Source organism: Camarhynchus parvulus, chromosome 28 (genome assembly GCF_901933205.1).
Source record: "Camarhynchus parvulus chromosome 28, STF_HiC, whole genome shotgun sequence".
Lineage (NCBI taxonomy): Eukaryota > Metazoa > Chordata > Aves > Passeriformes > Thraupidae > Camarhynchus > Camarhynchus parvulus.
In genome coordinates this window covers 5362197-5386524 of record NC_044598.1, presented here as the reverse complement: position 1 = coordinate 5386524, position 24328 = coordinate 5362197, and the positions used below count along the sequence as shown (strand labels likewise).

Here is a 24328-nt window from a genome sequence, read left to right as displayed (position 1 = left end):
AACTCGGCGGGGGAGGCCTTCAGCAGCGCCCCAGGACGCGCGGCTGCCGCCCAGAGCCCCCGCCCCAGCCCCCTTGCTCAGCGCTCCCGGCCCCACCTTCCTGCTCAACACCAGCTGAAAGGCTGTTCTGGCAAATACATGCCCTCACGGGGACACAATTGCTCGAGCAAAACATTTCCCCTTCTTTTTCCTGGCACGGCTCTAGGCAGTTTCCTGAGCGGAGTAGTGACGAAAGCCAGAGGCTGTGGCCACTCGGGCAGTGACGGCGGGACGCCCTTCGCCTCGGCTTTGCAGCTCCAGGTGGGACACCCTTCACCTTCCCGACGGCTGAGCTACAGCCGCTCATCCTGGGAACGCCGTCCAGGCTGCAGGACCAGCCTCACGGAGCCACTCGGGAGCCCAAGGGTGTCCTGCTGCCCTGGTGGCCCCCTCCTCGTCACCCCATACAACCTATGCACACTTGTGTCCCATCACTAGACTGACGCCTTTGGTTGTTGTTGGACGAACCCTGGCAGGGAAACTGCCGACTCCCTCCCCTCCTCTGTGATGTGCAGGGAAGGAATGTGTGTGGCTCTGCTCATCACACATTTCTCTCTGTGCTGTGCTCCTCACGACAGGTCTGCCCTACTTCCCTGGAGGAGTGTTTATGTTTATCCAGCTAAAGGATTAGTGCATCTGCAGTATCACGGAGCAGCAGCAAGACTGAGACAATGGTGAGGAAAAAGCTCTGGCTTTGGACTTATTTTTGCTGGCTTTGGGTGATGCTCAAAGTGGGAGCAATGTCAGAGTGGGGACAGATTCAGACCCTCCAGGGTCTGTGGCTCTGAGCTGCTCTCAGCTTCCCCCAGATGTGAACACCTTAGACAGGCAGGACCATGGTATCCAAGGAGTCCCATTTCCAAAAATAAGTGCTAATAAATTAGTGGGGGCGGACAAAGAGGCAGTAGCCTCTGACAGCTTGGCTGGGTGACACCCAGGCTATCAGTGATTCACGCTCTGAGAACGGGTGACAACCAACATGCTGCAAGCACACTACAATCCCACTGCCAAGGTATCTAGGTATCCCTGTTGCATATCAGGCAATTGAAGCAGCAGGGAAGGAAGCCAAAATTTCACAGAACCTGCAGTCTAGGAAAGATGCAGCTCTAGCCTAGCAATGGTTTGGGCCAGTTGTTCCTCTGTGACAGGGAGCAATTGCAGAAGGAAATCTTTTCTTAGGGGTTTTGGTGCTCACATGCACCATGGAGCATCAGACTTTTAATCCTTCCAATGCCAAAGGGAGTTTTAACACCAGGGTCTACAGGAAAGTGTTACTACTTTCTCCTGTTGATGCTGTTCCTGTTTCTGCAGGACCCCAGTGAAATGCCTTGGTGGGTGATGACTAGAACACATCCAGGGGTGCTAAGCATCCAATGATCAACACTTAAATAGCATCAGGACGAACAAAGCTGGAACATGTTGGATGCAGAATCTCTTAGGAAGGGCTATGCTGAGTTTCTCACTGCTGATAATGCTGCAACCAGTGAGTGGCTATGTGACAGGAGGGAGAGGAGGGTGACTCCTTGGTGGTCTGCAGAGGAGACCTTTACTTCCCTGATTTGGTCTGCACAGTAGAAGTAAAACATCTTATTTTCATTATTACAAGTAACTTTTTTAGTTCTGAACTGAACACTTATGGAAGAAGGCCTAAAAAACCACTAAAGCTATTTTTTATCAGTTTGGATAGAAATCACTTTCTCCTTTTCTGCTTCTAATGCCTGGGAGTTCTTGCCATAAGTTCTAAAGAGCAATACATAATGATGGTACCATTGTGAGTGCCATTCAGCTCCAAAATCCCCTGGGAGAGGGTTTTAACATGGGCTGCAGGGAATGGAGATGATGACTTGGTGTTAGAAGAGGGATGCTGTCTTGGGGCTGTGTAGGGTTAAGCATGAGCCCGTAGTCCCCACATTCTTCACATCCTGGAGTCCCCCAGCTCGTGGTATGTTTTGCATTGGAGAATCAGTGTCATGTCACCAAAACCAGATATGTGTCACTGATGGGGTAATGCAATTGCAGAACCTTCCACGTATCCTCAAATTTGCCACAGGCCATAAAGCTTCCAGGGCAGTGGCCTGAGGTCCCACCTGGGTCAGCAGACTGGTAAGGAAACTCCCCTGTCAGACCATTCAGATCCTGCTCTGGGGGTCCCACTGTCAGCAGACTGGCAGTGCTGGGATCACAGCCCCTTTGCAGCAGTGGCTCCAGTGACCCCACAGGCCCCGTGTGAGACCCTGTACACCCCACAGTCCCCCAGTCAGGCCAGCTCCTCTCACCAGCTCGGCCCCAGGTTTCCCACAGCACAGTCCCAGACTCCAGTTCCTTTGTGGTGCAGGGACACAGAACACCTCGAGCTGGTGCCCTTGGGGGGGGACCCTGGACAAAGCCCCCCTGGGCTGTGCCCATCCTGATGCTGATGTTTAGCCTGGCTCCTGTTCCTGGCTCCTGCAGAGTCCCAGGGCTCTCACGTGGCTCCTTAGGGCCCCAAGCCCTTGGTCAGGCAAAGGGTCAGTGCCAGGTCCCGGCCCCTTGCTGGGGACTCTGCCCATTCCCCCCACTCTGAGCACAACCTGCAGCTTGCTGCAGCTCCCTGAGCTGGGCACTGGAGCATCCCACAGCAGCCCCCCCTTTGTTTTAGTGGAGCACCCTGCTAATATATTGAAAGGAAAAAGGGAAAAAAACTTTCAAGACATTTGAATACTGCCCTTATATACAATATTATCACAAGTGAAAAACATAACAGACTTAAGGCCAACAGGGTGAAGTACAACATAGACTCCTGTGCACAAATACTTCACAAAATCACAAAGGATTCTCAGAAGTCAGTTATTTATCAACCTGTTGATCACAGATTCACTGAATCATTAAGGTTGAAAAAGACCTCTGAGACCACCAAGTCCAACCTATGATGGAGCACCACCTTGTCCATTAGACCAGAGCACTGAGCACCACATCCAGTCTTTTCTTAAACACCTTCAGGAACAGTGACTTCAACACCTCTCTGGACAGCCTATTCCAGTGTCTAATCACATTTTCTGTGAAGAAATTCTTCCTAATGTCCAATGTAAACTTCTAGTGCAGCTTGAGACTGTCCTCTTGTCCTGTTGCTGGCTGCCACGTAGAAAAGCCCAACTCCCACCTGGTTCTACCCTCTTGTCAGGAAGTTGTGAAGAGCAAGAAGGTCCCCTCTGAGCCTCCTTTTCTCCAGGCTGAGCCCTCCCAGCCCCCTCAGCTGCTCCTTACCAAACACTTGCTCCAGATCCTTCACCAGCTTTGTTGTTCTCTGGACTCAGCACCAAAATGTCCTTCCTGAATTGAGTGGCCCAGAACTGCACACAGAACTCAAAGTGCTGCCCCAGCAGTGCTAAATTCAGGAGAAGAATCACCTCCCTGGTCCTGCTGGCCCCATCATGGCTGGTACAGGCCAGGTGCTGTTGACCTCCTTGGCCTGAACACTCCTGGGCTCGTGTTCAGCCGCTGTTGACCAGCACCCCCAGGCCCTTCTCTGCTGGGAGCTTTCCAGCCACTCTATCCCAAACCTGCGTCACTGCAGGGGATTATTGTGGCCAAAGTGTAGGACCTGGGAATTGGTCTTTTTGAGCCTCAGGCTGTTGGTCTTGGCCCATCAATCCAGCCTGTGCAGATCCTTCTGCAAGGTCTTCCTACCCTCCAGCAGATCAACACTCCCATCCATCTTGGTGTCATCCGTGAATTTACTCAAGGCGGGCTCAACCCCCTTATTCAGATCATCAATAAATATACTGAACAGGACTGGGCTCAGCGCTGATCACTGGTCACTACTAGTGAAAATAATTGAACAGGTCATCTACTGGTTGTTTGATGTGAGAAGAGTGTATCCAATTTATCTTACCTATAACTTTAGCAGTAAAATAGGAACACAGTAAAACAGCACATGACCCCTCCTATCTAGGTACTAATTTGGATTTTCTAGAGAATACCTTATTTAAAATTCCATCTCCAGGCTGTATATCATGTACCTGTATTTCAGGGGATTGAGTTGATAACACTGAGCATACTTTGTTCTTTGAACCCTTTATGAATATATATGACACACTGGGTCAATCTCCATCCAATAAGCTGGCCATAGCTGGGATATAAGATCCTGGCATAGCTGAGTGCCTTCCAAAGAGAATTTCTGTTCGTGTCAGCCCTATGGCTTATCACAGGGTATTTTGAGTATCCCACAGAGCCAAATGTAAGGCTTCTGGACATTTCAGATTAGTGTACATGCATGTTTTCACTATATTTTCTTTTAATGTTCTGTTATCTCTCTTGCTTCTCCTGAAGACTGTGAGTGATGTGGTATATGTAATTTCCTTTCTCTCCCTAGAGATTTGTACAGCTGATGGATTATATTTGCTGTAAAATGAGCACCTCAGTCTGTTTCAATAAGCTCTGGAACCCTGATTATCAGGTATAACTTCCTTTAGCCAGGCATTTACTACTCCTCCCGTGTCAGCCCTTCATGTTGCAAAGGCTCCTGCCGAGCCTGGCAGCTGATCTACCTTCACCAGACAACTCCTGTCCCCAGCTGGAGGTGATGTGTCTGTAGGATCTGTGCAGCCACTGGAAAGGGAAGCAGGCCCATGGTAACCCTTCCACCTCTGAGCTTGGTCTGTTACATGACAGCTTTGGCCAAGCTGCACAGCTATTAGTAATTTATTTTGCAGCAGTCTAAATTCCTGGAGCTGCCCACACTTTTTGTCCCTCCATGGGCTTTACCCTGAAACCATCTGACCACAGTTACTAAACATTTCTTTGGCAGCCCAGTTTTTCTCCAGGTCAATATTCCATCATCATTTTGAGTTGCCTCCCACTTTTCCCATCTCTTTCCTTCTGTTGAGCCATCTTTCTCTTAGATAGTTTGAAATTCTGTCAAATTGGGCCTTTCACTCTCAACAACCATTAGACAGAGTCACAGTGCCCCATCATCCCAGAGGCTGCCTAGCTGTGCCTTCACAGCTGCATCAGCTGGTGCATTGCCTCTGCCAACCCCTGTAATGCCTCTAGTGTGGGCTGGGCAAGGCACTCCAGCAGTTTCTGCAGGGAATCGCACAGCTTCTAGCAGACTGCATATTTCTTCTCTCATTGGATACTCTGCTGATGTGAAAAATCCCTGCTCTTTCCATAACATTCCTGCTGCATGTCAAACACCAAAAGCATAGCAAATATCAAATGTATAGCTGTTAACTCAGTTCCCTGTTCCCAGATGTGCAGCATGAGCCAAGGCTGCTCCCTGTGTTCTCCTTGCTAGGAGTGGTTCAGCTTCTGTTACCTGTCCCTGGCATCCCCACGGGTGGTCTACCCAGACCATCGCTGTCCTTGCAGGTGGCAGGATGAGCCCAGAACTAGATCTTGGTTATGTGAGGGAACATCAGTTAATGGAAATCTTCATCCCTTGCTCAGACTGGAGATGTGCTTCTCCACTGTCAGGTAGAGGCATTCGTCTCACTGGATTCAATGTGTTGCATCTTTTTAAGAGTATCTGCTGGTAGGAGGATTGGTTGTGATGGAGCTGGGGTTGGATGCTGTTTCAACAGTATCTCCACCTCATGTGGGACGTGGACTGTTGCAGCGTGTCCCAGGGTGAGGGGGTGGCTTTTCTCTAATGTTGTTGCCGTTGCCACCACCAATTTATGACAGGCTGGTGCTCCCCCTGCAACTGGATCCAGATGAACTGAGGAATGTGTGACCAGTCTGGTAGGGTCCCACATCCCATGTTACTACTCCAGTGGCCATTTCTTTATGCTCATGTGCACACATGCACACACACACATATATGTATATATAACTATTTTTTCAGTAGCAAAAATCTTTTCCTTCTCAGTGAAGGGAAAATACAAAGCATTTGGAATGGAACCAGTTTCCTGTTCAGCAGGACTTTTTGCCCACTGTCCTGGAAGAAAATGAAAGTTTTCCCAAGTTAATAAAAATAATATTAGTGTAAGAAGGTTTTCTGCTGCTTTGCACATGCCACTAGTCCCAGCCATAGGTGATGCCCTCCCTTCATGAATAGAACACAGCAGATCTTCAAGAACAGCTACAAGTTCTCCTTATTCTGAGGGAAGTCTTCAAATATTACTTGTATGGTATGTTTACCATCCCTTCACCTAATATAAATGAACATGGAGAAAAATGTGCTTTTATAAATGTTCTTTTAGAAATATACAAAACAGCAAAGTTATAAGCAAGTGCATGTCCACAGGGAATCTCATATACATACAAAAATAAAGTGGTGTTTGAGCTGACACACACCTGGAGAACATGTTCAGTGGTATTTCAGTGTTTACACCCCAACAATCCATTCAAATAGTTACAACTAAATCTGAATTCACAAAAATTTTAAGTTTTCCAGGAAAACTGACACAAGCAGCACACATTTTGAAGCTGAGGTACCTCTGGTTGCAGATCTACCTGAATCTCCCTTTTTGAGGAGGCTCCGTGTGCACAGTGACCCCGAGGGAGCAGCTCCCTCTGCGGATGTTTGTGCCCTCCTGGGAGCTCTCCTGGGAGCTGGAACAAAAGCTTCCCAGAAGCCCACAATTTTTTTTTAATCAACTCTTAGATTAAAATGTCTTGAAGGAATCACCAAACCTAAATGCTGTTTCTAGCGCACTATTTTTACTAGGTTCCCACTGTGTCTTTTAAAATGCTTCAAGCACTCTCCCTCAGCCTTTTTCCTCCGAGCCCGGCTCAGCCCAGCCCACCGAGCGCCCTCAGTCCCCGCAGAGCACCGGCCGGGCAGGGCTGCGGACACGGCCCCGGCCCCGCCGCGCTGCTGCCGCTCCCGGCGCTGCCCGGGGCCGCGGATGCGCTCCCGGCCCAGCGGGGATTGTTCTGCACAGCCTCGGCCAAGGGCGGCTTCTTGTCAGCGCTTCTTGTCCCGCCTTTTCAAGCACTAAGAGGGACTTGAACCACCTTTTACACGCTCAAAAGAATACACTTTACCACCTTCTGTGTGTACCTCCCGTGGGGCTCCAATCATCGCAGGAGTGTCACCAAATCTGAACAAAATGATGCCCCAACAGAGGGGCCACCCTTAGCGTTTATATTGAATGTGCTCAGGGAATTTGAACAGTCGTGCTCAGGCTCCTCCCTGCTCCAAAGATGCAGGTGAACTCACCTGGTAGCCCCATTTGGGTGCTTGGAGAAGGAAGACTCCAAAAGTAGTGGGTCCCACCTGGATCGACAAACTATTAAGGAAACCTTTCTGACCAGTCTAATGCCCCTCTGGGCATCCCACTGAGCCACCTGCACTGCCTGTGCTCCTCAAAAGCCAGCGGGGGTCCTGCTAGCCCCAAATATTTTGTTAAACTGTCCTGGGGTCCACACCCTGAAGAGCTGTCTATGCCATCTGCTTCTTTTTTGAACATGATAGAAACTTGCTCAAAATGATAACCTGAGATGCTGAAGCTTGTCCTGAGAGGTGCAGTGTCTCAGAGACACAGACGCCTGCTTGGTATGTTTGAGCCAGGATTTCCCTTTCCCACCCTCTAAATGGGATCTGAAGCCCTAGGAGTCCACGAGCACCCTCAAGGAGCTGCGCCAGAACACTCTGCTTGGGAGGTGTCCCTGGTAAAGGTGCAGGTGCAAAGCTCTGCTTGGCACATCCCCAAGAAACTCAATTCGTGCTCAGTGCTGCTGAGCTCCAGCAGAAGAGCTGAAGCTACTGGGAGGACTGGGAGACTCCTGGCACCCCGCACCCTGAGGCATTGGGAGCCCGGGAATGACTTTGAAAGTGTGACCCTTGCTAGGGCTAGTGAGGCTGAGTGCTGGGCTGGGGGTGCCTGGAGAGTGTTGGTGGGTGGGGAACTTTTCTCTTGCTTTCAGTTTGCTGTTCCTTGGCTGTGTGGCAGGTCTCTGGTCTCAGTGGGGATTTGCCATTTTGTCTTTTTAGGGTTTGTACCCCTGCTGTGGTGCTACACTGGTGGTGGGGGGCTCAGGTGATGCCTCTGGCTTACGCACTCCAGCACCTGGGTGCCATGGATGCAGGGGTTCAGCCTGCCCTTCCAAGCTGGTGCAGCTCTGTGTACACACAAACACCTTCCCTTTTTGCCAAATAACGATTTGGTATCCACTGAAGAATGAAAAAGAGCTTGAGGCTCTGCTGTCTCACATGGCTGTTGTTACTGTTCAGAGGGAGCTCTGCGCAGCAGGCTGAGCCTATCCTCACTTTTTGGGGCCACAAACACAGCTGGCTCGAGATGTTGGTGCCTAATGCAAAACTTCATCTTGACCTAATGATGCTTTGTGAGAATCCCGGGTCAATCTGCTTCTACTGACGGCTCCAAGCTCGGCACTGAGGGGCAGGCACGCCAGCTCCAGTGCCACCCATTGGAGCACAGCCCCAGCCTATCCCACAGTGCTGCTGGCCCCAAAAACCCCATCCCGCCATGTCCAGACCCTGTGGCCTTTGGTCTTACACCATCCCCACCTTCAGAAGCAGCCCTTACACCAGCGCTCACTGGGGTTTTGCTGGGGGGTGGTGAAGTACCGGGTGGCACAGCAGGTCCTGTCCCCTGCGGGAGCGCGGCTCGTTTGGGAGCAGCAGCGTTTCTGCGGGAGCTGTGCTCGGAGCTGTGCTCGGAGCCGTTCCTGCAGGAGCTGTGCTCGGGCTGTTCATGCTCGCTGTTAGGCAGAGGAGCTGTGCTCGGAGCTGTGCTCGGAGCCGTTCCTGCCGGAGCTGTGCTCGGGGCTGTTCCTGCAGGAGCTGTGCTCGGAGCTGGTTTAGGAGCAGCAGGAGCTGTGCTCGGAGCCGTTCCTCCAGGAGCTGTGCTCGGAGCCGTTCCTTCCGGAGCTGTGCTCGGGGCTGGTCCTGCAGGAGCTGTGCCCGGGCAGCGCCGTGCGGGGCTGGCGCTGGAGGGAGCCCTGAGGCAGCTCCGAGATGCTGCCACGAGCTGCAGTTGAAGTGGTTGTTAAAAAGCAGAGGTGGAGGGTTTTAGATGAAAACAGACCCAGACCTGGCTTCTACAGAGGGAGCTTGAAGGGGCCCAAGGATGCCACATGCTCCAGTGTGGCACCGATGGCCCTGGGGCATGGGTGGCACTGACACTGGTGGAATGTGGAGACTTGTGCAGCAGAACAGGCAAGACCGAGACACACAGAAAAGGAGAAGTTGTGATTCCTAGGATAGGCAGGATTTAGGGCATTTAGCATTTGCCCATTTGGCATTTACTAAACCCTGGATGGTGTCTGGTACTGGCTGGTACCATCCATCAGGCAGCTCCTGTAGATCAAATGCACCACAAAGATTTGGGGAGCAAACCCCAAGTCTGCAAAAAAACTGACATTGCAGAAGAGCTCCTTCACCAGCTTCTATTTGATGCATAAATCCCACCTCGGTCTCATCACTTTAGCATCCAGACTGAAACATGCACTCCGGTATCTGCTGCTGCACTCAAGGACTAAGCAGATTTTGAATTAAGCAAAGAGAATATTAAAAATGCATTTCTGAATGCAGGAGTGAGCACAGAGCTGGGCATAATGGGCTGTTTGCACATTTGTGCTTGGAGCTATCATCAACCCTGAGATTTCCCCCAGGGAAGCAGGACAGATGTGGGAACTGGGGCCACATTTAGGTACATTAGCTATTTATAGAGCTGCTCAGGGGACTAGACCAGTGTCATCTCTTCTTCCTTCCAAGCAGCTTTTCCTCTTCCTTCCTTGCATAGCAAGCAAGCACCTAGGATTTTCTCCAGCTCTCATATATTGGAGGTGGAGGAAGAAATATAGATGGGATTGGGAGCACCGCTGGAATCTACCCCGATCACCTTAAAGACCCCTGCTCCATCCCCAGCTCATTTCACTCCCACATCTATAATCACCCCCAGAGAAGTTACAATAAATGCTTTTGGAGGTGACTACACAGACGTGTTATGAGCAGCTAAAAGGCTGCTATTTAGTGGGGCTTACCCTGATCAGCTGACTTTGCTGGCCTGGATTATCCAGACTTCAGCCTCTGCTCATTTTCAAAGAGTTGGCACAGGTTTTTCCAGCCACCTCCCAGGAATGTCCCCTTCCTTCAAAGGTCTGTCATCAGGGAATAAGAAAACCCAACACATCAGCACTTAAAAAGCTGCTGCCCCACAGTCTAATTTCCAGGAAGAAAAGAAATTTAGGAGCCCATAAACTTCAAGCAGATTAAAACCTGCTCCTGGGCCCTATACCAGCAATTTATCTCAGAGCTTCATAAGGCTATAGCTGAACATGGAGGCCAGAAGGGAGTCAAGTGCTTAGGTCACAATTCCAATAAAGTTTTCAAATGCAGACTCATCACAATGCTCCCACACACCTGCCACAGGTAAACCATCAGGAAAATAATCCAGGCAGGACACTTAAAGGCTTGTTTTTATTAAAAGACATCTTCAGAAAAGATATTTTAGTACAAAAAATGTTTAAAATACACAAACTACACTTGCTTTCCTTTCCAGCATCAACATTTATAAATTACACCACATTGTTATTAACACTGCATTTAAATATCAAAACAAATTGAAACAGAATTCATCAACGAGTCCAACATCCTACACACAACTATGTACAGTATTTAGCAGCTAGGAGCTCTAGCACAGTAGTCAATATGACTTCAATAGGGCAGGATGCTTGGGAAGCCCCAAGACTGCAGCTTGGCCTGTAAGTTTTCAGGGACCTGTTTTGGCCACCTCTCCCCGGACATGCACCCCAAAGGCAGAGGTGATGCTATACATCATGGTACACACCTAATGAAGTGTGGCTCTTGCAAAGAAACCCTGCTGTCCCCTGGCTTTGTAGCACTGGGACATGCATGCAGGACAGGTCCAGTCACTCTGTGAAGTGTGAGGTGTCTGGTGGAAGAAGGCAGCCCCTACTTCTGGGGGCTGACAGTGACAGCAAGGCTGGTGCTACCCAGGGACAGTCACTGCTCTGGATCTGTGCTGTCCCACTGCTTGTCCTACCACCCCCAGCAGCACTGGCAGGCAGAGCTCCCCAGGACCTGGCCCCTCAGGCAACCAGCTGCAGGATCTCACCCAACAACCTCAGAGCTGGAAGCAGTTTTCCCACCTCCCAGCAAATTCCAGCACAGCCAGAAATACAGGTCTTCAAAGGGAAGGCAAGTGACCCTGGGGTTCCCCCTTCTGCACAGGTCACTCTTCTCAGCTTTTCCACCAAGCCCTGCACCTCAGGGGGCAGGGGCTGCACAGATGGAGCTGCCTGAGGCTCACTGCCCCCGGCCCCTGCACAGGAAGGAGGCTCCAGGGACTCTCACAGGGGGTACCTGGGACATCATTTGGGAACAACAGCGAAAGACAGGACATAGCAAGACTCCATACCCAGCGCTGTGGTCCAGAGCAGTGAGACGCTTCCCGTGCCCATTCTGCCCCAGGCCCAGCTCATCAACACAGTACAGAAATGTTAAGACAGGATAGAAAGCACCGGACAATTTGAACTTCTGCAGCAGCACATGGCAGGTCAGAAAACCCTTGTGCATGCTCTGGAGGTGGATCTCCCTCCTGGGGCTCCTCTTCAGGTTTGGGAACTCCCATCCAGAGGTTGTGGCAACGTGGAGCTGTTTTAGTGAGGAGCAGTGTTGTGCCTCTAAAAGGCTTCTAACCAAGGAAGGGGAGGTTGTTTTCTGTAAACACCGAGTGATGGAGCTCAGGTCCATGCTCCACAGACAAAGTCTCCAGTAGGAACTTTAGGGCTCTGCTTCCAGTGCTGCAGGTTGGATTTTCATGATGGTTGACTTCAGGGGGTAGTATCTGCCCTTCCATGTCTTCCAGAAGATGCCCTGCTTGCGCTCATGCCTCTGCCGTGGGATGGAGCGGAAGTACTTCCCATTGAGGTTGGCATGGCCACAGGTGCTGAACCACCAGCCACCTACAAGGGCAATGAAGGGACAATTTTAACTCATAGAAATTCCAGACAGAAAAAACTAGGTTCAATGCAGCTGATGCCCCTATTTCCCCCATTTTTCTAGAGCTTCAGGATCTTAAAAGACTGCCTCATGTACAGCCAAGGAGTCCCATGCACTGGGGAAGCTCTCACAGATCCGACATGACTTCAGGCTGCGTCTGCAAATCCAGGCTGCTGCTCCTTGTGTGCAAAACCCCCTCCAACCCTTCAGCAGCCAGGGCAGGGGGGCCTCTGCTCTGCTTGAAAAGGTTCCATGCAAAGTGGTAGACAGCAAAGCTGCTATGAAGACAGATGCTTGGGCCAAGACCTGAATCATGAACCCTCCCTCAGCTTCACCTTCCCTCTTGGTTCCCTGCACAGTTCTTCCCAAAGAAGCAGCTGTCCCAGAGAAGTAGGGGACAAGACCAGCTCAACAGCAAAGGGGTCTAGTGCCACAGGGTCTGGGTCCCACTGGACCACCACCCGACAGTGAAGGGCTGAAAGGGAAGTGCACATACTGGGATAGAAGACCTCAGACTGACCTGAGAGGTGTTTGGCACAGTTTGTGTCAGCTTTAAGGTCATGGTCACGATCCCGAGTGGAAAAGGGCAGCTGCCTGAATTCCCCAATGGCGTTTTCCAGCTCTCCAGACAGAGGCCCCAGCAGGTTGAGTGTGTAGGCTGTGCTTTCACCACCAAGACTGAAGACAAACTGAACCACTTGGGAATTCCCCTCCCAGTCTTCCAGCTCAATCAGGAGATTGTATTTTCCCTCTTGGACAAGGTGATGTATCTTCTCCAGGCCCAGCCAGAAGTCACCTGAAATTAGACTCATGACTTTGGCTGCAGGGACACAAACATGCCATGATATGAGCAAGCTCCAGAGACAACAGGGAAAACCTAGGACACTGCAGTGTTTGAATCACTGTCTGGCACCTGCAGGACACATCCAGAAGATCAAGGACCCCTGCTCCGCAAGCACTGTCCCACCCACCCTTCAGCCCACATCTGTGCTCCAGCACAGAGAGCTCCAGAGGCCAGCAAGGGAATACCTTTTGCTAAGCTTCCCTTATCCCACAGCGAGAACATCATCCACCTACCATGAAGGTCTCCAAAGCCATTCTTGTAGGCATCCCACAGCTGGTCAAAGTCCACAGAGCCATCCATGCGCCTCTGGATCACTGTCCAGCCACCCTCTGTGGGAAGGGAAACAGTCACTGGGGGTTGCCATTGACCAGGCCACCCTGCCAAGTGCTCGGGACGCTGCACGGCTTTACCTGCGCTCATGTCGCAGTAGACTTTGAAGGGCTGGGATCCTGTGGGCTGTACCTGGAAAATGCCACTGCTCCGCTGCCCAGCCAGGAAGAGCTGGTGGCAACCCTCTGGGAGCTCTGCAGGGGAAGGAAACAGCAACTGAGGAGATGGTCATGAGCCCCACTTCCTCAGCAGGTTGCTCCTAGCACAGCCCCAGCACTTGCAGCCCTGGCCACGAGCCCAGCCAGCTGTGCACAGCATGGCTGCAGCTCTGGACACGTGCTGGGGACAACGGCCCCTGACTTCAGCATCTTTAACCACTGTGACCCCACATCTTCCCTTTTATTCAAACAGAGCTCCTTGGGCTTTCATCCAAGGCAGAAGCCAGGCTTTGGGCCAGGCTGGAGTGACCTCAGCTGGAGAGCAGGGCTCCCCATCAAGGAGGGACAGAGGAGTTTCCAGGTCCCTCTTCACTCACAGACAGGCGTGGCCCATTTGGGGTGGGGCAATGCCAGGGCCAAGGATCCCCATCCCACACAAGGCTGAAGCAGGGTCAAGGGGCATCAGAGGCAGAGAGAAAGACAAAGTCCTGACATCAGGAAGGTGGCTGAGCATTCAGCACATGACCTCTTTCTCCCAACAACTGTGGTGGCCCCAGACAGACATCCTGCTGGGCAGCCTGCCACCAGCAGGCACAGCGCCAGGCTGGGGTGACCCTTTTTCCCAGATACACTGACTGAGGCAAGGAAGGGGGGTGGACTCTGGGAGCCCCAGCTCATTGCAGAAGTGGATTGCCCAGGGTGAAGCCACACCCCGCTTCATCCCCCTCCATCCCCAGGGGCTCCCACTGCTCCTTCTGCCTCACAGGGACTTTGCCCAGAGCTGCCAGCAAAGCACCATTTCAACAGCTCTGATAAAAGTCCATCCAAGAACCACCACCTCCAGCACTTGTGAGAGATGAGGCGGGGGGAACCTGTTACAACACCCGAGTCAAAAGGCCACAGAAGGATGTGCAGGGACTTCAGCCCCAGGCTGCTGCACAGTCAAGGGGCTCTTTGTCAGCACAGACAGGTGCCCCAGTCACCCCCAGACAAAGGGGCCCTGTTCTCCCCAGGCCAGGGCAGATGGGTTGTAGCTTTGGCTACCCTGGCTCACAGCTGCTGCTGGCACGACCCTGAGACAGACAAGAAACCTCAAGACAAGCCCTGGGCTGTGCTGGGGTGCTGGCTGTGGGGGTCTCCTCACAGTAGCTGCCCCACGGTCAGGGCTGACACCACAATCCAGAGCAGCAGCAAGGAGAAGGGCTTCCTCCAACAGCCAGGGACTCCCTGGGGGCAGATGGAAGGGGGAAAAAAGGGCCTTTGAACTGCCAAGAGTAAAAGCAGTCCTTGCACAGCATCACCCCATCCCATCCTCACTGGGTGCTTGGGAGTCTTGATGCTGCACTGGGGTGAAGAGCAGAGCCCCAGCTGGAGGAACAGTCAGGGGGGACCCAGGGGGACAGAAAAATGACACCTGCCATCACCTTTCACCCATTTCCAACATATTCCTCTCTTTTCCTTCCTCTCCCCCCACAAAATTTCCCCTCCTTGGCAGGGGCAGCCCCTCTCCCACAGCCAGCGCACCCCCAGGGCAATGGCAGGGCAGGACTTGTGCCACCATCAGCGCACCACAGGACAAGCTGTGCCCCAGCCCTACCCTGAACCCATGACACAGGGATTGAGGGCATTGTGCATCAAGGATCAAAACCACACAGAGCCCCCCAGCAATGCAGGGGCCGAGTGCATCCTGAATATCTCCACCTTCTGGGTGGGAAGGGCAAAGGCAGGGAAGCAAACCAGGCTCAGAGGAAGGAACGCCACAGCCAGAGGCCCCTGCTCACATTGCCACGGCAGGAAGGTGCTGGGCTTGCCAAGCTCCTCACCTCCTCTTCTCACTGCATCTCCCAGCATTGGTGGGATGGCGCCAGGCAGATGCTTAGTGGTCCCAGCATGCACAAGTCAACTCCATCCCTGCCTGTTCCTCATTTCTGGGCTCTGGCTGCACTCAATCCCTGCTCCCCTGGTGCCACAGGGACTCTCCAGCAGCTGAACGAGATGCAGATGCTTGAACAGCCTCTGCTCAATCTTTTTGTTTGAGGAACATGCTTGTTAGTTCCAGTTCACGTTGCACATCCAGACGGCACCAGCAGAACAAGCCCTCCTGACTGCTCCTGTGTTTCCTTTTCCCTCCCCCTTTATTTAGCCAAGCAACACAACAAGGCTGGATCTGCCTCAGGCTCCGTGTTCACCCAACAGGATTTCCAGCCATGACACAGGGGAGGTCACTAACCTGGTATAAACACCATCCTCAGGGACGGCAGGGCATGCCTAGAGCTGCCTGCATTGCCTCCCCCTCTCCCGCCCCATCATTATTTTGGAGTCTCAGCGCCACAGGGAGAGCGTGAGCAGGGCTCTACCTTTCCCCTACTCGGCTGGCTGCCAGCAAGCACAGGCTCTGCCCAAAGACATGATCCTCTTTCTGCAAGCTATTAAACGTCTCACTCTCCAGGCAGCTTCGAGCCTTCAACTTTCACATGCTTGGCCCCACGCCAGTTCTGCTCTGAAAAAACTTGTGTTCACTGGATGCAAATAAAAGGGTCTTTCTGCAAGGGCTGCTGGTGGAGTTCATCACCGCTCCCCAGGGCTGCGCTGGCACCGGGCTCTGCCTGCACCACGGCCGGGAGCTGCTGGCACAGCCTCGCCGGCTCTGCCCGGCTCTGAAGGCACAGGGCCAGCCTGTGTGCTTTAAGATTTGCCAGAAAAGGCACAGCCTCGCCAGCTCTGCCCGGCTCTGACAGCAGCCACAGGTCCCCCCGGGCAGAGGGCACAGGGCCAGCCTGCGTGCTTTAAGATTTGCCAAAAAACTCACTTGACTTGATAACGAAAGGAAGCCAATTTGTTTTCTGTCAGTGATACCAACATAGGGATTGGGCAAGGAAAGGGGAAGCTCACAGCTGGTGGGACAGAACTGGCGTGTCCAGGGTCTTTCCATCAGGGACAGAGCAGCACTGGAAGGTGCTGAGCTCACACAGCGTCCGTGGGGGCTGTAGCTCCTGCTGCCTTCCACTATGCATCACAAACACTTCTGCAGCCAGTGTCAGCCAGAATGTCCTACATCTGCATCAGCAAGTAGCAAAGGTCCCAGCCCATCTCCCAGCATAACTCAAGAGTGGAATCAAGGGTTATACTAGATAACTTCTAAAGGTCCCTTCCCACCCAAGGTATTCTATGACACACATTACTGCAGGCAAGTCACAAAGCAGAGCTTGGAAAAAAACAGGAGAGAGAAGTTCTGAGAGAGTTTTCTGGCTCAGAAGTGCTGCTCTGAGTAAGGTTGACCCTGCACAGTCCCACTGAACTGCACCCTGGAAGAGTTTGAAGCCCTACATTCCACTTCTCTTCTTGTCCATGTGGACAAGCCTTTTGTTCTGCCCAACCAGCTTTCAGACACACCAGTGACAGCTCCAGGCTCCACAGACAAGTTATCATGTGTTTTACCATAATCATCCCTGCTAGTCAGGCCCTGAGCAGGAATTCCCCATGGCTCCTCATCCTGCCTGGTTTCTGTTTCACTCCTGCTGAAGATCCCTAGACAGCAGCACAGGCAGAGGCAGCACTGTGATCTGGCTGACACAGCACGACAGCAGCTGCTCCTGGCCAGCAACCCCTGCAGGGACCTCAGTTCCTGACTGCAGGAAGGCTGCAGGACATGGCACAGCTGGGGACACCTGCTCTGCAGCCCTCTGCTCTCAGGAGCCCTCCAGTCCTGCTGCCAGGGCAGAAGATGCTCCAGGCAGAGCCAGGAGTTGCAGATGGCAGCATCCACTCTCCTGCTCCAACGCACATTTCCCAGGGCTGTGAGCATCCACTGCAACTCAGCACCTTCAGCCAAGGGTAGTACAAGCTGAGACACTTGTGTTTCATGCATGAGCTCTGAATATGAGCCAAGGGAGAGAGATACACGAGCACACAGCTCTGCTCTCAGGCCAGGCCTCCCTAAACCCTACCCTCCTCCCACAGACAAAGACACTTCACCTGCCTGGTGTGAACAAGAGTTAACTCAAAAGAGCTGAGACCCTCCTCTCCTCACCCCACACCTGCCAGCCCTTTTTGACAAATACCCGATCTCAGGCTTTGTCTGCTTCCCACTGCATGCCTAACCACAGGCAGCAAAAAGCCTCTTTAATCTTTAAATTCCTGCTGGACTAACACTGGCCCAGAAGACAAGGATTCTGCCTATGCTCCAGATCCCCTCACTCTGGCCATACTCCCAAGCTCCAGCTTTTTAAGCAAATCTCACATCCTGGCTCAGGAGAAATGAGCCTTTTGTTTCCAAAAGGTTGCACCTGCTACAGGTTTGCTCTGGCACGGACGAGCAGGGCAGCACAAGCAGATACTCACTCTGTGTCTGCACAGGCTCCCCACTGCCATTCTGACTCTGGTTGGTGAGGTTGAGGCTCTTCAGGTTTATCTTCCACTTTGGAGGCTGTGTTTTGTTGTGGTGTAGGGGAATTAGTAGATTGACCTAAAAAAAATGCACAAGTCAGAACGGTTTTATCTCAGCTTGTTTCCCATTCCATTACTCAGGGAAGCAGGTCAGCCACACACCAGCCACTCCCTGTGGCCAGAGCTGTGGCTGAACTTGCCTAGAAACCTCGAGGAACAGGAGATACCCAGTCCTGGCAAAGCCAGGAGCAATTGTGGTTTTCACACCCATGCTAGCTAGTTTATTCTGCAGATGAATGCAAAGGCAGAGCCCAGGGAGGCCGTTCCCACCCACCAGTTCCTGCTATTGCTCCATGCAAACGCTCTGGAAGCGTGCAGGCTGCTACCCTCCCGTACTGACGATCCCCTGCAGCACGGGGACCAGAGCCGGGGCCCCTTTGGAGTCCCCAAGGCCAGGGAGCACCAGCACAGCCACCAGGGCTGGCACGGCAGGGGTGTCACACCAGGGTACCCACAGCATGTAGGGCCAGGCTGGGGGCTGCAGCACAGGACAGGGGCTCACCTTGCTCTGCAGGCTTTTAATCTGCAGGTTCTGCTTGTCCAGCTTGTACTGCTGCTGCTTGATTTTCTGCAGAAGCTCCTCGATCCGCAGGTTCTGAGCATCCATCAGGGACTGCGGGGGAAGAGCCAGGTGAGCCCCATCGCTCCAGGGAGCTCTGGCTGTGCGAGACCCCCGGGAGGGCGCTCCCAGTGCCCCCAGACCCCTCCGCTCTCCTGACGCTGATCCCCGCCCGCTGCTCCCGATGTCCCGGGACAGTCGGGTGTTTCCCGCAGTCGTTCCCGGTGTCCCCTAGCGGGTCTGGGGTGTGTCCCCCCACCAACGTTCCTCGCTGGTGCCGGTGGCAGGGCCCTATCGAGTCCTCTCCACCCGGCTCTCCCCCCGCCCCGGTGCCCCCCGCGCTCACCTGCAGCGCCCCCAGGTCCCGAGCGCTCTGGTTCCCGGCCGGCCGCGCCTGCAGCGCCAGGCGGACCCGGCCCTCCAGCCGCTCCAGCCGGCCCTGGATCGCGTCCTTGTCAGCCGCCACCTCCTCCAGCCGCTGCCGCAGCGCCTCGGAGAGGTTGAGCAGCTGCCGGCCGCGGCCCTCCAGCTCCCGCACGCTGCCCCGCAGCCGCTCGCCGCGCTCCTGCGCCTCCCGTGCCTGCCGCAGCAGCCGCCCCAGGGAGCTGTTGTGGGCGCTCAGCCGCCCGCCCAGCTCCCGCAGCTGGCCCTTGGTGCGCTCCACGTGCTCCTTCAGGCCGTGCCCCAGCTGCAGCAGCCCGTGGGCCAGCACGTTCACCTCGTCCCAGGAGGCGAACTGCACCCGCCGCTCCCGCCCGGCTCCCGCCGCCGCCCGCCGCTCGGGCCCGGCTCCCGGTGCGGGCGCGGGGCCGCGGCCAGCCCCGCCGCGCACAGCAGCAGCGCCGCGCCGCCGAGCTGCATCGCACCCGCCCCGCTCCGCTCCCTGTACCGCCGCCGCCGCCCTGCTTTTATGCTCCCGTGGCGGGGAGGGCCCCGCACCGGCCCCTCCCCGCCCACCGGCCCCGCCGCTTTGTTCGCCCTCCCCGGCGGCCGCGGCTCAGGCCCTGTATCCACCGCCCGCTCTCGGTCTTGTCCGCCCTCACCCCGGGCAGCCTCGGTCCCTGTCGCTGAGCCCTGACTGCACCAGTCCTCATCTCTGTTCCCATCCTTATCTCCGTCTCCACCCCTGTCCCCATTCCCCTCCTCATGCCATCCCCATTCCCATTTCTGTCCCCATTCCCATCTGCTTTCCTATCCCTAAGGGTCCCTGTCCCCGTTCCAATCCCTACCCTATGCCTATCCCCTTTCCTATCCCTGTCCCCATGCCCATCCCTATCCCATCCCTGCTGACTGTCCTGCCCTTCATCCTGCCCTGGGGCCCCTGATCTGCACCAAGCCCTGGTGCCTGGTCCCCCCCTCCCGTGGATGCACCCGTGTCACCCTCTGAGGCTGTGCTCCTCCGGGACGCGCTGGCCCCGGGCAGAAGGACCCTGTGGGACAGAGCGCTGCTGGGGGACCCTGTGGCATACAGGGACCCGGTGGCACAGAGCTGTGCTGGGAGACCCGGTGGCATAGAGGGACCCTGTGGGACAGAGCTGTGCTGGGGGGCCCTGTGGCACAGGTGGGCGCTGCCAGAGCTGGGGAGGGGGCATGCTTAGGGTCAGCTCCTCTGTACACCTGAAGGAAGCAGAATGTTCACTCCTCTTAACGTTCCTGGTCTCCAAGAGCAACAAGGATGAATAGATCGATCTCTCACTACCCTCCCCCCACAGGTTTCAATCAACCCCTGTGAAAAATGCGCATCTTATTGTATTTGTCAATGTCTTGGACCCTGGTTCTTCCTTCTTGTTCTGCCCTTTTCTGCTGGCTTAAAGGGATTTTCAGTTCTCTGTGTTTTCTCTCCGTGAAGGAATTCACACACCGCGATGGAGCTGCTGTCGGCTCTGCTCGGATTGGAGCAGATGGAGCCCTTCTGCTCCGTCCCCACGGGGCGCTTCCTCCTGCTGCCCCAGCGCTCCGTGCCTGCTCCGCACCGCGCAGCCTCGAGCAGGGAGCTGCCTCTCCTCCCGCTCTGGATTTTGGAGCCAAATCCGTGCTTCCCCCCGCTCCCGGGTCTGGCCGATGTGAGCCCCCTGGGCCCGGGGCTGCAGCCCCTGGTTCCCGGGCCGAGCTCCTCCACTCAAACACTCAGCACTTCTGCCTCCATCCCAGCGCTGCTGCTCAGAGCCCTGAGCTCAGGCATGGCCCCGGGAAAGGCTTTTCATCATGTCCGAAAATGCCTGGCAGGAGGATTTATCTTTCCAGGAGTCTCCACGCCATCTCCAAGTATTTCCCAAGCTGATGCTGTCCGAGGGGTGAGTGAGAGGCTTCAGAGAATGCACTGAGCAGCAACAGCTCAGGGTGGAGTCACAGAGGTTAAAGAGGAATTTCAGAAATTCCAGCAGGCACACACTCCAGAGAGTCCCAAGCCCCCTCCCCAGCCACTGTTTTCACATTTATTTAATGGTCAGAAGGAATTTTTCAAGTGAGGAAAGAGGGAAAAAAGCCCAGGTATGAAACACTGCAGGAGAAAAAGAAACAATAAAAATGTGAACTTCTTCTTTCAAAATCTTTGTGCTTTGGGGCTGTCCCTTTGTGCTCTCCCTGGCACTATTGCTAGAGAGGAGCTGGGGACATGGAGGTGGTGGTGGTGGGGAGGGGGTTCCATTGTCCCCCTCCAGCAGCCTTCTCTGCTGGGCCTGGGGTCCCTGCAGGGCTCTTTGGGGGGCCTCCAGCTGGCCTGTGCCCCCTTGCCCTCAGGTCATGGCCCCCCTGCCAAGGACAGATCTGCCACCATACCCACCACCCCTGAGCGCTGTTGGGGCTGCCAAAATTTCCCAGATGGAATCTGAAAAATGAAAATTCTCCTTTTCTGCTTGTATTGCTGTTTTTTGGCATCCCAGGAGGGAGCGAGCTGGCAGGAGTCATGCCCGTGGAGCCAGGAGCTGGAGCACTTGGCACCCCAAGAGCCCTCTGGACTGGAAAACACCAACCCTTGAGTCACTGGGACAAACAGGGAAGCACAGTTTCATGTGTTGGCTGTTGCTGTGGGTTAAGACGTCAGGCGAAATGAATCCTGTGTGAGCTCTGCTCCCTCCCACCATTACCCAACACTGCAGCTTGTCCTGAGAAACCACGGGGTTACTCCGAGTGCTGCAGCAGCAGACATGTTACCACTGGTTCTTTTCTGCAGTGGCAGCAGAGAGGGAACGTGAGAAGCCAAGGCCTGTTGAGAAGCCGCATGATTTATGTGTTTTCCTTTGGCTTTGTTTTCCTATTGCAACTTCTCAAATTTGCCCTGAGAAATACACATTTTTAAGGTACACAGTGCAAAGCCCCCAGAGGCCATGAGCTGCCTCAGGCTAGGAATGACCACAGGCTGATGGGAAGGTGCTCTCCACAGAGCCAGGTGCTCTTGAGTTTAAATGGAGCCTACAACAGCCTGGCCAGCAGAGTGTGAGCTCCTGGGGCATTTCTCCATGCCCTGCTCTACCCTTTGTGGGAGAGGGCTGTGGTCAAAATCTCTGTAGGGTTCCAACTGCCCAGCTTGGCTTGGGGCCAGGGAAGGATTGAGGTTTGGTCCCAGGGGATGAAGGACTCTGTCCCCCGTGCCGGTCCTCAGGAGGGACGATATGAGGACACTGCCAAAGCCCAGTGCCTTGGGACCCAGAGCGGCACAGGGACCAGCAGGGCACAGCAATGGCTCTCAGGGCTCTCTGTGGGTGTCTGGGGTCAGCCCTGGGGCAGGGAACAGCAGGCTCCAGAGGAGGTTGTTTTCTGTGGAGATTCTCTCAGGAACCAAGGGATGCTCCCAGCCCCACCCTCCAATCCCTATCCTTATTCCTATCACTATATCCATCCCTATCCCTTCTTCCATGCAGTCCCACCAGCTCAGACACCCAGGAAAGGCAGCATCACCAGCACACTTCACAAGTAGCTCCTTCAAAAGCCCCCACATATGTGGTGGCACCTCCCCATCCCCGTCCCTGTCCCATGCACGTCAGGCTGGGAGCGGGTGGGCTGTGGGCAGTGTCTTTGTTCCCTGCCTTTCCCCAGCCCGCTCCTTCCCAGGCTGACCTGGCAGGTCACTGTGTGAAAGTTCAGCCTGGTCTGAGCTCACACAAATTCCTGCAGCTGCTCAGCCCCAAATCTCATCACCAGGAGGGAGGGCTGGATGATTTACAGGAAGGTTGCTCACAGTGTTGCTTTGTTGTTAGAAATTGCAGACGTAAGGGAGACTCCAGAGAGAGGGAGTAGGATGTGTGAAATACATCATCACAACTTCCAGGATAAATTTAGGTTTTTCAGAGGAAAGTAATTCTGATTCAGCAGAGGACGGGGAAAATCCAGCACGGATTTCCTACTGCCTCCCCCCTGGGCACAGCAGCACGTCTCACCCAGACAGGCACTGGCAGCATTCCCGGGCAGAGGGGTTACCCCATCTCCCTCAGTCCCTGCTCACACCTGGTCCTGCAAGGATTCATCCATTGCCACCCCAGTCTGGCCCAGCTTGCTGAACCCCCACCCCCAAGGTCACCTATTCCCCCTCTTCTCAAGCAAGTTTGGTGCCTCAAGCTTTGTCACTCCCCACTGTGGAGAAGGACCAGGTGACTCCTACCACCTGCCCAGGCTGGTTGTACCCCAACCCTCACTGCCCCGAGGGGACAGCAGGGTGGCACAGCCTGCCAGAGCACAGCCTCATCCTTTCCCAGCACTGGGAGCACCCCCTCACCCTGCCAGAGGACACCCAAATCTGCTCTTGGCTGCTTCTTGAGCAGAGGTGACTTTCCAAGCAGGGTCAGTCAGAAAGATGGAAAACTGGCCACAGCCATCCCCCCCAGTGAGAAGCATCTCCATGGGGAGCTCAGCCATGTCCTGGGCTCCAGCCCCACCCCGTCTCCCCTGGCTTACCCTGCCAGCACAGGGCAGCCCTGGGTAAACCCTGGCAGCCCAAGTGAGGCAAGATGTTTTTATCCAGGCTGCCATATCTTCAGAGGTTACAGAGGATGGGTGAGGGTTGCAGCCACACTGGGGCTCCTCTCACCTGGGGAAGGTCCTGGGGCCCGTTGGCCCAGAGCAGGGAAATCCATATTCATGTTTGAAAGGCTGACATAAAAGGCCAGCAGTGCTCTCATTCCAAGCAGTCTCCTTATTTTCCTGGCGAGCCTGGATGAATGTTATGCAAGGCTTCACTCCCCTTTATTCTTCCTGCCATCCTGGGCTCTGTGGGGAGCACTGGGGTTACTGTGCAGAAGGTCACACATGCCAGAAGGCAGGAAACCAGAGGGCTTGGGGTAACGTGGGAGGCTTTGCAGCCAGAGAAATCTGACCCTTATTTTTTACAGTCATCTCTTGGTTTAACCAACATGCGTTTCACATTAGGGGCTCTGGCTGGCTGGTCTTGCAGCTGAGGGCTTGGGGAGCTCCAGGTTCCTGGGCATGAAGCTGCACCTTGGCATACTCAATCTGCTCACAGGCCCATGTGGGAAGGGCTGGACCACAGGGACCAGGGCTGGGCTCTGCTCTTCTTGTGTGACAGTGGTGTCTTCTATTTTATCAGCAGCCTTTGGCCAGTGACAGGCAATGGATTCGGTAGAGCCTTTGGTGGGTGTGAGGATGACAGGGGATTTCTGCAGTATTTTCTGAACATCCTTTCATTTCCTTCATGGTTTCTGAAAGGAGATGCCCAGAGCCACTGGAAGGAGAGAGCTGCCATGGCAAGTACAAGCAAAGCCCACAGAGTTTATCCACAGCCCTGTTGTCACTCCTGGGCACCCATCTCCTCCTCTGTGATGGGGACAGAGGCAGCTCTGGCACTGCTTGGCATTTATCAGGCAGCATCTGCTGGTGGCCGTGACCCCTGTGTGCTCTGGCACAGCCCCTCACAGGCTGCGTCTCCTGATGCAACACAAGCAGCTTTTTTTGGCTGCGCTGTGTGAACACCCGCCAGGTCACTTCTGCTGCCCAGGAAAGGCTTTGGCTGTCCCAGCACACTCAGGATGGGTGTCCACAAGAACCCCTGGGGATGTCCCCTCCTGTCCAACACTGTGCTGGGATGG

At 54.3% G+C, this 24328-nt stretch overlaps 1 protein-coding gene across 1 annotated transcript; it reads right to left on the bottom strand.

The window, feature by feature from the left end:
- Positions 1-10394: 10394 nt before the first annotated feature.
- Positions 10395-19151, bottom strand: ANGPTL4 (angiopoietin like 4). Its single transcript, XM_030966859.1, is given in 8 exon segments — positions 10395-11916; positions 12474-12749; positions 13031-13126; positions 13208-13321; positions 17627-17750; positions 18234-18344; positions 18637-19100; positions 19103-19151. Coding segments are annotated over 8 exon segments (1416 nt in total). The 3' UTR covers positions 10395-11734.
- Between the last annotated feature and the right edge of the window lie 5177 nt (positions 19152-24328).